Source organism: Heterodontus francisci, chromosome 6 (genome assembly GCF_036365525.1).
Source record: "Heterodontus francisci isolate sHetFra1 chromosome 6, sHetFra1.hap1, whole genome shotgun sequence".
In the NCBI taxonomy this organism is placed as follows: domain Eukaryota; kingdom Metazoa; phylum Chordata; class Chondrichthyes; order Heterodontiformes; family Heterodontidae; genus Heterodontus; species Heterodontus francisci.
This window is the reverse complement of record NC_090376.1, coordinates 57,587,470-57,600,406: the sequence shown is the minus strand read 5'-3', so window position 1 is coordinate 57,600,406 and position 12,937 is coordinate 57,587,470. Positions and strand designations below refer to the sequence as shown.

The following is a 12,937-nucleotide window of genomic DNA, read 5'->3' as shown; positions in this document are numbered from 1 at the left end:
GGTTTCCTCCCACAAGCCAAAAGACTTGCAGGATGGTAGGTAAATTGGCCATTATAAATTGTCACTAGTATAGGTAGGTGGTAGGGAAATATAGGGACAGGTGGGGATGTTTGGTAGGAATATGGGATTAGTGTAGGATTAGTATAAATGGGTGGTTGATGGTCGGCACAGACTCGGTGGGCTGAAGGGCCTGTTTCAGTGCTGTATCTCTAATCATAATCACACTGCAGACAAAAGTTTCAAATGTGGAAAGATGCAGTCTTCAATTTCTGCAACAATAATAGTCTTGGCATCATTTCTCATCAAAGTGTCAACCAATAGTGTACTTAATTGGCTGAAAAGTGCTTTGGGATATTCTGATGTAAAGGGTGCTATATAAATGCAAATCATTCATTCAACAATTTTTTTTTTTAACATTCTTCTACTATAAAGGACTTCCCCATTGGCTTTAACAGAACTGCTGTAAGGCTGCTGTTGCTCGAGAGGAATCTTGAGATATTTGAAGTCAGCAATTTCTCGGAGCTTGGACCTCAAAGGACCAGGACCTCTGAAGGCTGCAGTACTTTGGCTTCTGGTGGGGCATTATGTCCCAGCTAGGCGGCATGATGGACATCAGTTGAGGGAGTGGTCTAGGCTAGACTGCAGAGTGCACATACTCTGTGACAAAATGCCACACAAGCTGGTAGCGGACTCCTCCAAACTTTCAGACATGGTGCAACATCTCCTTAACAGACTTTCCAATACATTGGACAGTTGCATGTGTGCTGAAAGGAGATTGCTTTTGAAGGTTGGGTACCTGAAGTTAGTATTTCTGTCTTCCACTGAAGTTGTCCTTTGTCAAGTTGTCTCCTGGACTGTCATTTCCACTATTCGGCTGCTACAACTTACTTGCACCTTACTAGGTACTTCACCATGAGAAGCCCTGTTAACTCACTTTCTAACCCAACCAGAGTGGCAATCATTTCCGAAGAAGGGTCACTGACCTGAAACGTTAACTCTGCTTCTCTTTCCACAGATGCTGCCAGACCTGCTGAGTGATTCCAGCATTTCTTGTTTTTGTTGTGGCAATCACTGTTGTTGTTGTTTGGGGCAATGGTGCATGTGATGATGCTTCTGAAGCAATTGCTGTCCTCTGCTCTCAGGTGCTCAGGAGGACCTAGAGAAAGGGGTGAGTTTGAATGGCATTGACGGTAGCTGATGACCAGCTTCATTGTGCAACATGAGGTTGTCGTCGGGCTAGTTGTGCAACTGCTCGAATATAATCGAAGGGTCAAGTAATAGGCAGATACCCAAACAGTGTTGCTCTAGCCCTGCCAACTCTAATGCGTTTTGCTCTTGATGGGCCTGTGATCTCCAGGGCTGTTTGCTCCGTCTTATTAAGGGCCTGGATATTAGCTGGTCCTCCCTCAGTTTTCCTCCTTCACTCATTTTGAGATATATTCCCTGCAAAAGCAGAGGGAGAGCTTTATTGAGAGGCTATTGCAAAATGATGTGCATGGGTGTATGCTGAGGGAAGGAGAAAAAGCAAGCTTTGAGTAGAAGAGGGTGGTGTTCAATGGAAAGAAAATGGCTGAACGGTGAAGTTAGAGAGGAGTCAGAGAAGTTCATTATATTGCAATTGCCATCAGTCAAAACAGAATAGTGTTTGGGGCTGCTATGGGTGTGATTTGAATGAGAAGGAGAGGTGGTACTGTGTCCCCTTACGATTGGTGGAGAATGAGGTGGCACAGTGGAGGGAAGTGTTTAGAGTGTTGGGGAAAATGGGGTGGGAAAGTGTATAGCAGAGAAATTGAATGTCAGAAGAGAGAGGCCTGGGGTGTTTGTGCCTAAATCTTTTGAAGGTGGCAGGACAGGTTAAATTAGCAGTTAATAAAGCATATGGGATCCTGGGCTTTATAAATAGAGGCATAGAGTACACAAGCCAGAAATGATGTTAAACCTAGATAAAACATTAGTTTGGCCCCAGCTGGAGTATTGTGTCCAATTCTGTGAAGGGTTTGGAGAGGGTACAGAAGAGATTTACTAGAATGTCCCAGGAATTAGTTATGTAGTTAGAATGGAGAAGCTGGGGTTGTTCTTAGAGTAGAGAAGGCCAGGAGAAGATTTGAAAGAGGTGTTTAAAATCATGTAGGGTTTAAATACAGTAAATAAAGAGAAACTGTTCCCAATGGCTGAAGCGTCATTAACGAGAGGGCACAGATTTAAGGTTATTGGTAAAAGAATCAGAGGCAACAATGAGGAAAAACTTTTTTATGCAATGAGTGGTGAAGATTGGAAATGCACTGCCTGATAAGATGGTGGATGTAGATTCAATAGTAGCTTTCAAAAGGGAATTGGATAAATATCAGAAGGAGAATAAAATTGCTGGGATATAAGGAAAGAGCTGGGGATTGGGACTAACTGGATTTCTGTTTGGAAGAGCTGCACAGGTCGATGGGCCAAATGGCCTCCTTCTGTGCAGTATCATTCTATGAAGAGCTGTACACTGACTTGCTGCTCAGGCGAGATTATTGAACCTTTTTCTGCATTGAATCCAGGTTCTGGGAGTGATGCTGCTCATGTTAACAAACTCTGCTAGCTTTCGCTAGGCCTGTTGCATGTTCTTCTTTTGTATCTTTTTCCTATCTGATGTCCTTCTGTGCCCTTGCCTCTTCAACTAATATTCAGTCTTTAAATAGTGCTCTGCAGGCCTGCAGAAATCCTGCCCTGAAATTCAACGGGCTGCTCGTCACCGATGCAATCAGGCTGTCGGCCTGTCAATTGGGTGTTAATGTGGCCTAACAGTTAAAGTGCTCAGAATTATGATCTCGGGGAGGCACCATACCCATCCCTTCCCCCACAGCTGGTTAATATTCCCCTAAAGTCGCTCACACCCTCCATTTTTCCTATCCTGTTCTAGCCAAGTTCCCTGTGCCCCAGCAAACTGAATTGAGGATCTTTTCCTAGCATATTCAGATCCTTCCATGGCTTTGCTGTACCTCATCAGATGGATCTCCTTCAGCAATACTTCCTGCTTGCTAAAATAACCCATCACCACCACTCTGCCCTCTGTAATTCTTAAATCACTCTGCTTTGCTACCTTTAACACCCTTCTAAAAATTATTCATCCCCCCCTTCTCCATATATGTATTTTTTTAAGCTGCTACTTTGACTTGCGTCGTTGGTTGAGATCCTAAGTATATGATTGGTAATTCAGCCTCTGAGGCATTATAGGTGCAGAATCATGTGCCATCACTCCATGTCACAGCCAGTAACTACTGTAATACACTGCACTGCCCTCCCCCATAAGCTGTTATTTATTCTCAATTGCTGTTGAGATTTTGCATTTGGCCAAGACTAATTCTAAATCACCTATCTAAAACTCTGTCAGAGTTAAGAACTTGCATTTGGTAATTACCTGTCTTAATTTGGCTGGAATATCAAGGAGGAATAGATACAAATGGCAGCAACAGCTTGCATTCATTTATTTATTTTATTCTTCATGGCATGTGGGCATCGCTGGCAAGACCAGTATTTATTGCCTATCCTTAATTGCTAATGAGAAGGTGGTGGTGAGCCACCTTCCTGAACTGCATTCCAGCAAGGGCATTAACTTTCACCTGGCCTCTGGAATTTAGCTCTTTTGTCCATGTTTGGACAACAGCTGTAATGAATTCTGGAGCCGAGTGGTCCTAGCAAAACCCAAACAGAACATCGGTGAGCAGGTTATTAGTGAATAAGTGGCACCTGATAGCACTGTCAACGACACCTTTCATCATTTTGCTGAAAGTAGACTGATGGGGCAGTAATTGGCCAGATTGGATTTGTCTCGTTTTTTGTGGACAGGATGTACCTGTGCAGTTTTCCACTTTGTTGGGTAGCTGCCAGTGTTGTAGCTGTACTGGAACAGCTTGGCTAGGGGCGCAATTAGTTCTAGAGCACAAGTCTTCAGTACTACAGCCGGGATGTTGTCAGGGCGCTTAGTCTTTGCTGTATCCAGTGCCTTCAGCTATTTCTTGATATCACGTGGAGTGAATCGAATTGGCTGAAGACTGGCATCTGCGATGTTGGGGATCTCAAGAAGAGGCCGAGATGGATCATCTACTCGGCACTTCTGGCTGAAGGTGGTTGAAAATGCTTCAGCCTTTTCTTTTGCAGTCAGGTGCTGGACTTCCCCATCGTTGAGGATGGGGATGTTTGTGGAGCCTCCTCCTCAGGTTAGTTATTTGATTGTCTGCCACCATTCATGACTGGATGCGGCAGGACTGCAGAGCTTTGGTCTGATCTGTTGGTTGTGGGATCGCTTAGTTCTGCCTATCACATGCTGCTTCCACTGTTAACATACTTGTAGTCCTGTGTTGTAGCTTCACAAGGTTGGCACCTAATTTTTAGGTATGCCTGGTGCTGCCCGTGGCATGCTTTCCTTTACCTCATATAGTACCTTTTAATGCAGAAAAATGTTCCGGGGAGCTTCATCGAAACATAAGAGTTGTAAGTTTGATTTTATTTTTATATTTAATGTAGATAGAATATGTGTAAAAAATATTAAAATAGTCTGAAAATTTGATGTCATCATATTAAAGTAAACATCCAGTCAATGGGAGTGTGCAGAAAAAGAGAACAATTGTTAAGTTCTTCTGGGTGTTGATATAATTTTGTGATAAATGGGTTAAGAGCCTCATTAAAGTAATTTACAGAGAATGTCCCATCATGCCTGTGCCAGCTCTTTGGGAGAGTTAATCCAATTAATCCCTTTCCCTACTTTTTCCTGATGGCCTATACTTTTTTCCCCCTTCAAGTATTTATCCAGTTTTCTTTTGAATGTTACTATTCTTCCACCACCCTTTCAAGTAGTGCGTTGCAGACCACAAAAACTCACTGTAAAATGTTTTCTCTGGTTCTTTTGTCACAAATCACCTTAAATCTGGTTACCAACCCTTCTACCACTGGGCACAGTTGCTTCTTATTTACTCTATCAAAATCGTTCATGATTTTGAACAACTGCGTTAAGGAGAACAACCCGAATTTCTCCAGTCTCTCCCCATAACTGAAGTCCCTCATCCCTGGTACCATTGTACTAAGGCCTTGACATCCTTTATGAAGTGTGGTGCCCAGAATTAGAATTAGAATATTACAGCGCAGTACAGGCCCTTCGGCCCTCGATGTTGCGCCGATCATCTGACCTACACTATTCCATTTACATCCATATGTCTATCCAATGACCACTTAAATGCCCTTAAAGTTGGCGAGTCTACTACTGTTGCAGGCAGGGCGTTCCACGCCCCTACTACTCTCTGCGTAAAGAAACTACCTCTGACATCTGTCCTATATCTTTCACCCCTCAACTTAAAGCTATGTCCCCTCGTGTTTGCCATCCTCATCCGAGGAAAAAGACTCTCACTATCCACCCTATCTAACCCTCTGATTATCTTGTATGTCTCTATTAAGTCACCTCTCCTCCTCCTTCTCTCTAACGAAAACAACCCCAAGTCCCTCAGCCTTTCCTCGTAAGACCTTCCTTCCATACCAGGCAACATCCTAGTAAATCTCCTCTGCACCCTTTCCAAAGCTTCGACATCCTTCCTATAATGCGGTGACCAGAACTGCACGCAATACTCCAGGTGCGGCCTCACCAGAGTTTTGTACAGCTGCATCATGACCCCGTGGCTCTGAAACTCGATCCCCCTACTAATAAAGGCTAACACACCATATGCCTTCTTAACAGCCCTATTAACCTGGGTAGCAACTTTCAGGGATTTATGTACCTGGATACCAAGATCTCTCTGCTCATCTACACTACCAAGAATCTTCCCATTAGCCCAGTACTCTGCATTGCTGTTACTCCTTCCAAAGTGAATCACCTCACACTTCTCCGCATTAAACTCCATTTGCCATCTCTCAGCCCAGCTCTGCAGCCTATCTATGTCCCTCTGTACCCTACAACACCCTTCGACACTATCCACAACTCCACCGACCTTCGTGTCATCCGCAAATTTACTAACCCACCCTTCTACACCCTCATCCAGGTCGTTTATAAAAATGACAAACAGCAGTGGCCCCAAAACAGAACCTTGCGGTACACCACTAGTAACTAAACTCCAGGACGAACATTTGCCATCAACCACCACCCTCTGTCTTCTTTCAGCTAGCCAATTTCTGATCCAAAGCTCTAAATCACCTTCAACCCCATACTTGCGTATTTTCTGCAATAGCCTACCGTGGGGAACCTTATCAAACGCCTTACTGAAATCCATATACACCACATCCACGGCTTTACCCTCATCCACCTGTTTGGTCACCTTCTCGAAAAACTCAATAAGGTTTGTGAGGCACGAAGGTTTGTGAGGCAATATTGAACACAATACTGCAGGTGAGGCCTAACCAGAGTTTTATAACCGTTTAGCATAACTTGCTTGCTTTTGTGCTCTAATCTTCTAGTAGTTAACAGCCTACAAACCTACCTTGCCACGTTCAAAGATTTGTGTACATTCATCCCCAGGACTCTCTGTTCCTGCACCCTCTTTAAAATTATATTATTTAGTCCATATTGTCTTTGCTTGTTCTTCTTGCCAAAATGTATTACTTAACAAGTGAGAACCAAGCTGAATATAGAAAGTTCAGAGGGCATGTGAAAAAGCAATTAAGAGGAGCAAAGAAATTATAAGAGACTGGCAGCCAACATGAAATGCAAAAGTCGACCATCTTCAGCTGCTTCATCAATGACCTTCCTTGTATCATACGGTTAGAAGTGGGGATTGTTGCTGCTGATTGCACAGTGTTCAAAACCATTTGTGACTCCTCAGATGCTGAAGCAGTTGTGTCCATATGTAGTAAGAGCTGGACAGCATTCAGGCTTGGGTTGATAAGTGGTAAGTAACATTAGTCTAACACAAGTGCCAGGCAATGACCATCTGCAACAAGAGAGAATCTAGCCTTCTCCCTTTGACATTCAACAGCATTACCATTGCTGAATTCCCCATCAACATCCTGGGTGGTTACCATTGACCAGAAACTTAACTGGACCAGCCATATAAATACTGTGGTTACAAGTGCAGGTCAGAGACTAGAAATTCTGTGGCAAGCAACTCACCTCCTGATTCCCCAAAGCATGTCAAGCATCTACAGGCACAAGTCAGGTGTGTGATAGAATACTCTCTACTTGCCTGGATGGGTGCAGCTCCAACAACACTCAAGAATCTCTATACCATCCAGGACAAAGCAGCTCACTTGATTGGCACCCTGTCCACCACCTTAAACATTCACTCCTTCCACCACTGGTACACAATATGTACCATATACAAGAAACACTGCAGCAACTCACCGAGGTTCCTTAGACAGCACCTTCCAAACCCGTGACCTGTACCACCTAGAAGGACAAGGGAAGCAGACGCACGGGAACACCACCATCTGCAAGTTCCTCGCAAGCCACACATCATCCTGACTTGGAACTATATCGCCATTTCTTCACTGTCATTGGGTCAAAAACCTGAAACTTCCTAACAGCACTGTGGGCGTACCTACACCAGATGGACTGCAGCAGTTCAAGAAGGCGGCTCACCACCACCTTCTCGTAGACAATTGGGGATGGGCAACAAATGCCTCTTTTGCCCGTGACACTCCCATTCAATGAAAGAAATTTTAAAAATGCAAATCAATTAGGGAAAGCCGGCATGGATTTGTTGAAGGCAAAATATGTTTGATCTAACTTGATTGAGATTTTTGATGAGGTATCCTAGATAATTGATGAGGGTAATGCGGTTAACTTCCAAAAGGATTTTGATAAAGTGCCACATAACAGCAAAGTAAAGCCCATGGAATAAATGGGACAGTGGCAGCATGGATACGAAGTTATCTGAGTGACAGGAAACAGAGTAGTGGTTTTTTGGACTGGAGGATGGTATAAATTGGGGTTCAGCAGGGGTCGATGCCGGAACCACTGCTATTCTTGATCTATATTAATGACCTGGACCTGGGTGTGCAGGGCACAATTTCAAAATTTGCAGATGGCACAAAACTTGGAAGTATTGTGAACTGTGAAGAGGACAGTGATAGCCTTCAAGAGGACATAGACAGGCTGGTGAAATGGATGGACACGTGACTGATGAAATTTAATGCAGAGAAGTATGAAATGGTACATTCTGATAGGAAGAATAAGGAGAGACCATATAAAATAAAGGGTGCAATTCTAAAATGAGCACAGGAACAGAGAGACCTGGGGTACTGCACAAATTGTTGAAGGTGGCAGGGCAGTTTGAGAAAGTGGTTTAAAAAGGGCTATGGGATCATGGGCTTTATAAATTAATAAAGACATAGAGTAGACATAGAGTACAAAGCAAGGAAGTTATGATGAACCTTTATAAAACTCTAGTTTAGCCTGAACTGGAATATTGTGCCCAATTCTGGGCACCACACTTTAAAAAGGATGTGAAAGCTTTAAAGAGGGTGCAGAAAAGATTTACAAGCATGGTTCCAGGAATTAGGGACTTTATTTATGTGGATAGATTGGAGAAGCTGAGATTGTTCTCCTTAGAGAAGGTTGAGAGAAGATTTGATGGAGGTTTTCAAAATCATGGGGGGTTGTAGACAGAGAGAAACTGTTCCCATTGGCGGAAAGGTTGAGAACCAGAGGATACCAATTTAATGTGGTTGGCAAAAGAACCAACGACGTCATGAGGAATTTTTACGCAGCAAGTAGATAGGAGCTGGAATGTACTACCTGAAAGTAACTCGAAGGCAGATACAATTTGAAAGGGAATTAAATAAGCACCCGGAGAGAAAAAAAAAATTGCAGGGCTACAGAGCAAGGTTGGGAGTGTGGGTCCAGCTGATTTGCTGTTGCAGAGAGCCAGCACAGACACGACCGGCCAAATGGCCACCTTCTATACTGTAACCATTCTGTGATTCACACAGTTAGATTTCATATGCCATGTGTCTGCCCATTTCACTAGTCTCTCTACGTCCTCCTGAGAAGTCTGTTATTATCCTCATTGTTTCCTGCATTTCCGAGTTTCGTGTCTTTTGCCAGCTTTGAAGTTGTGTACAGATATGTTGCTGCATTGACTACTAGTATTGCTTAGCACAATTTTAACCTGTATTTATTGGAACAGGTTTATAGAAGCTACTCAGATTTGGATTGCTGCTTTTGTAGATTCTCAGTGTTGCATCTGATCCATGATCGGTATAGCAGGTGAAAGCACTTAATTGCCATCTGGTTATCCAAATGCTGTGACCTGCGAGATAAGTTCTCATTACAATTGCCCCAACCAAATCAAGCATAGCTGCTGTAATGTGAGTCTGTTCTACATAAACTGTTCCTCCTCTTGCCTTTGAATAGACTTCGGTGAGTTTGCCATACACTGTTACTGATGCAATCCTGTCATTAGAATTGATTGTATGGTTTGGGTTATTTTGTACGTAAGGGTAAATTACTTTAGCATCATTCTACATACTTCAATTGATAGATATCTGTTCTAACACAGCAGTTTAGTATGGAAATAGTGATATTTGTTGCAATTTAAAAACGTAAGGGAATGAAAAAATAAGGCCATTTGGTTCAGCGAGCCTGTTCTTCCCACAGTGCAGCTATAATCTCACTTTTGAACCCATTTTATTTCCTGAGGACATGTTCTACATAAACAATCCCCACCTCTTTAAAGGTAAAATCCTTCCTCTTGGCGTGTTGTTCTCCTTTAAACATTATTTACCTTATCCAGCCCTAGTTGCACAGGAATCATCTTAGTTTATCATTGTGCCAGTACTTTGAATATTAGGGCTGAATTGGAGCTATGATGTTATAGCGCTGTCTTTGCAATGCACTGCTTGCAAGTATGGCTGTGCTGGGTGCAAAGAATCATAGCTATTGTGGCCAACGCACTTAACTATTTTATTACTGAAACTTGTATTCTCCCTCCTACAGATTCTTTGCTGGGATGAAAAGGCTTTCTATATCGAGCAGGAGTTCATTTCCTGCAGGGATGGCTTTGTGTGTGCCACCATGCTGTGTCGACAGAACGTTCTGTACAGCACCCCAGACAAGTTGCTGCAGCTCCTGTGTAAGAGGAAGGTGGAATGCCCAGATTTTCCAAAAGAGGTAGAGCTGTGGATCAAATACAATCTGGCCAGCAGTGCAAAACTGAAATCATAGAGGGATCTCAGCACCAAGACCAAACAGCCCTGGGCAAACTATCAAGAAACAGGAATGGTAGAGATTTGCAGTGATATTAGCAGTGATGTGTCTCTGTAATATCAACATGCTGCTCAAGGCTTCATTTTGTTTATGCTATTTATCAAATAATTTATTTTGTGTTTCAAGAGAAAATTTTAGAATCACTGATATGAGTTTTACATTATAAATCAGAGCCCTCAGATGGTACATTCCTCAGAACCTGTATTTCTGCTCTTTTTTTTGTTCTTGTGAGATCTTTATTGTTGAATAGACAAATATACAACTTTACTGACCTAAGGAAATTATATGCATTTTCTGGATGTTTGGTGGAGATCTTCGTCAATGTGTATTATTAAAATCACTATATGCCCATGTCTTACCTCAAAGTACAATGTAATTCTTTTTTCTGTGATGTCAATAATACTCTAATATGATTTTCCAATGCCAATAATGACCATACCCAGACCTGTGCTGCTGATTTAATTGGTTGGGTGGGGAGGGGATTTGCTGGCCACCTACCTCTGGCCTGAATAAACCAGCAGACAAAAATCTGGTGGACACACGCACACTTGCCTGCCTGATTTATTGGTCAGGCAAGCCTTTAAACGATCACCCAGTACCCCTACCCAAAACAGGTGAACGACTGTTTAAATAAGCAAATCAAAGTTGTAGGACCCACATGTAATTTTAATATGCACAATACATGCTAGTCCCAGTTGTACCAGGCATTGAGTGGGCTAGCCTGCATCACTTAAATGGATCACTAGAGGACACTAAAGAAAAGATAAGCCTTAGGTTTTTTTAAAAACATTTTTATTGGACCAGAGGCATTCATGATTGTCCTGGCCCCACAAAAGTCTTTCATCCAGCAACCGTGCAGAAGCTAACTGATTTTCTGCTGTGCAAAACAGACATGCCACAGTTTAGTGCTCACTTGATACCAGCAGCTTGCAGGAAAAATGCATGAGGCCCAAACCTGAAAATGGTTCAGGTCTCCTGACTCTGCCCTTGGACCAGCACTGTGGGCAAATCACTGGCTTTCATGCCTACTTTTGGCCAAAGTTGAAGATTGCCCCTTGTTGAAAAGAACAGGGCTTCAAAAATGCGTGCAGCCAGTTGCCCAAGTAACACTATTGGCCTGTTAGAGTCATAGAGTTATACAGCACAGAAACAGGCCCATCGGCCCATGTTCTTGCATTCAGTGATAGTCTAGTATTGGCCCCATCCATCATTTGTGGGGTCAGATCATTACCTGTTAGTGGTGTAGTCCTGTTTAAAATGATAGTAGTGGGCAGGTCATAGAAGGAACATCAGATGCAGTCATTAAAATCAGAACTCATTTTAAACTGCCAGCCACAGGCTTGAGGAACAGCAGGTTCGTTCGTGGTGAGCCAGCTTTACGACTAAATGTCTTATGGTTTAAAATGTCTCATTTAAGATTTTATGGAACTTTTAAAGAATGTCTTCACCTGGAGGAACAGACCCAAAAAAGGGAGCAATCAATTTGAATGGGACAGAAAAGAGAAACCCAAAATTTCATTGAGTCGACTGGTGAGAGTTGTGAATGAAATGCAGAAGAGAAAGACTGATGGAAGAAAACCTCCAAAACTATGTTGAGAGCCAGGTGGAATGATGTAGTGGTGGCACTAAATGCAACCTCTCACCCTCAGAACTGCAGAATAGTGCAGGAAAAGGTTTATCAAGCTAACGGTGGCAGGCAAGCTAATGTGTCACTGTCCCTTTTTCTTGGGTACTGTAGGCATCAACACATTCTTAACTTCCTAATCTATCTTGTGCAGATCTCCTCACTATGCTTGTTTAAGGGTTCACCAACTCTATCCTACATTATCTGTTGACAACTACCAATGATTTGCATGATGGGCTCCAAAACCACTTCCTCAACTTAACTATGCTTCCAATCTATTACATTACTGTTTGATGCCACATGAGAAACATTTCTCATCTCTAAAGGTGAGTGAGGAGAGAGTGACTGCCCTTGACATCAAGGCAGCATTTGACCAAGTATGCCATCAAGGAACCTGGCAAAACTGCAGTGAATGGGAATTGGGGAAAACTCTTTGTGCAAAGGAAGATAGTTGTGGTTGTTGGAGTTCAATCATCTTAGCTCCAGGACATCATTGCAGGAGTTCCTCAGGGTAGTGTCCTGGACCCAAACATCTTCAGCTGCTTCATCAATAACCTTCCTTCAATCATAACTTCAGAAGTGGGAATGTTCGCTGATGATTGCACAATGTTCAACACCATTCACCACTCGTCAGATACTGAAGCCATCTGTGTAGAAATACAGCAAGATCTGGACAATATCCAGGCTTGGGCTGTTAAGTGGCAAGTAACATTCGTACCACACAAGTGCCAGGCAATGACCATCTCCAACAAGAGAGAATTAACCATCTCCCTTTGACATTCAATGGCATTATGATTGCTGAATCCCCCACTATCAACATTCTGTGCGTTACCATTGACCAGAAATTGAACTGCAGTAGCCATATAAATACTATGGTTACAAGAACAGGTCAGAGGCTAGGAATCCTGCGGTGAGTAACTCACCTCCTGACTCCGCAAAGCCTGTCCACCATCTATAAGGCACAGTCAGGTATGTGATAGAATACTCTCCACTTGCCTGCAACTCCAACAACACTCAGGAAGCTTGACACCATCCAGAACAAAGCAGCCCGCTTGATTGGCACTCCATTGACAAAAAAAAACATTCACTCCCTCCACCACTGATGCACAGTGGCAGAAGTATGTACCATCTACAAGATGCACTGCAGC

The 12,937-nt window shown here is 43.0% G+C and overlaps 1 protein-coding gene across 1 annotated transcript in view; it reads left to right on the top strand.

Annotated features, from left to right (window-relative positions):
* Window positions 1-10,516, top strand: part of LOC137370970 (protein THEM6-like) — a 36,707-nt gene extending 26,191 nt beyond the window's left edge. Inside the window, exon 4 of the mRNA XM_068032862.1 lies at window positions 9,896-10,516. Coding sequence (XP_067888963.1) covers window positions 9,896-10,123 — 228 coding nt within the window. The 3' untranslated portion in view covers window positions 10,124-10,516. The remainder of the gene's footprint in view (window positions 1-9,895) is intronic.
* Window positions 10,517-12,937: the final 2,421 nt, after the last annotated feature.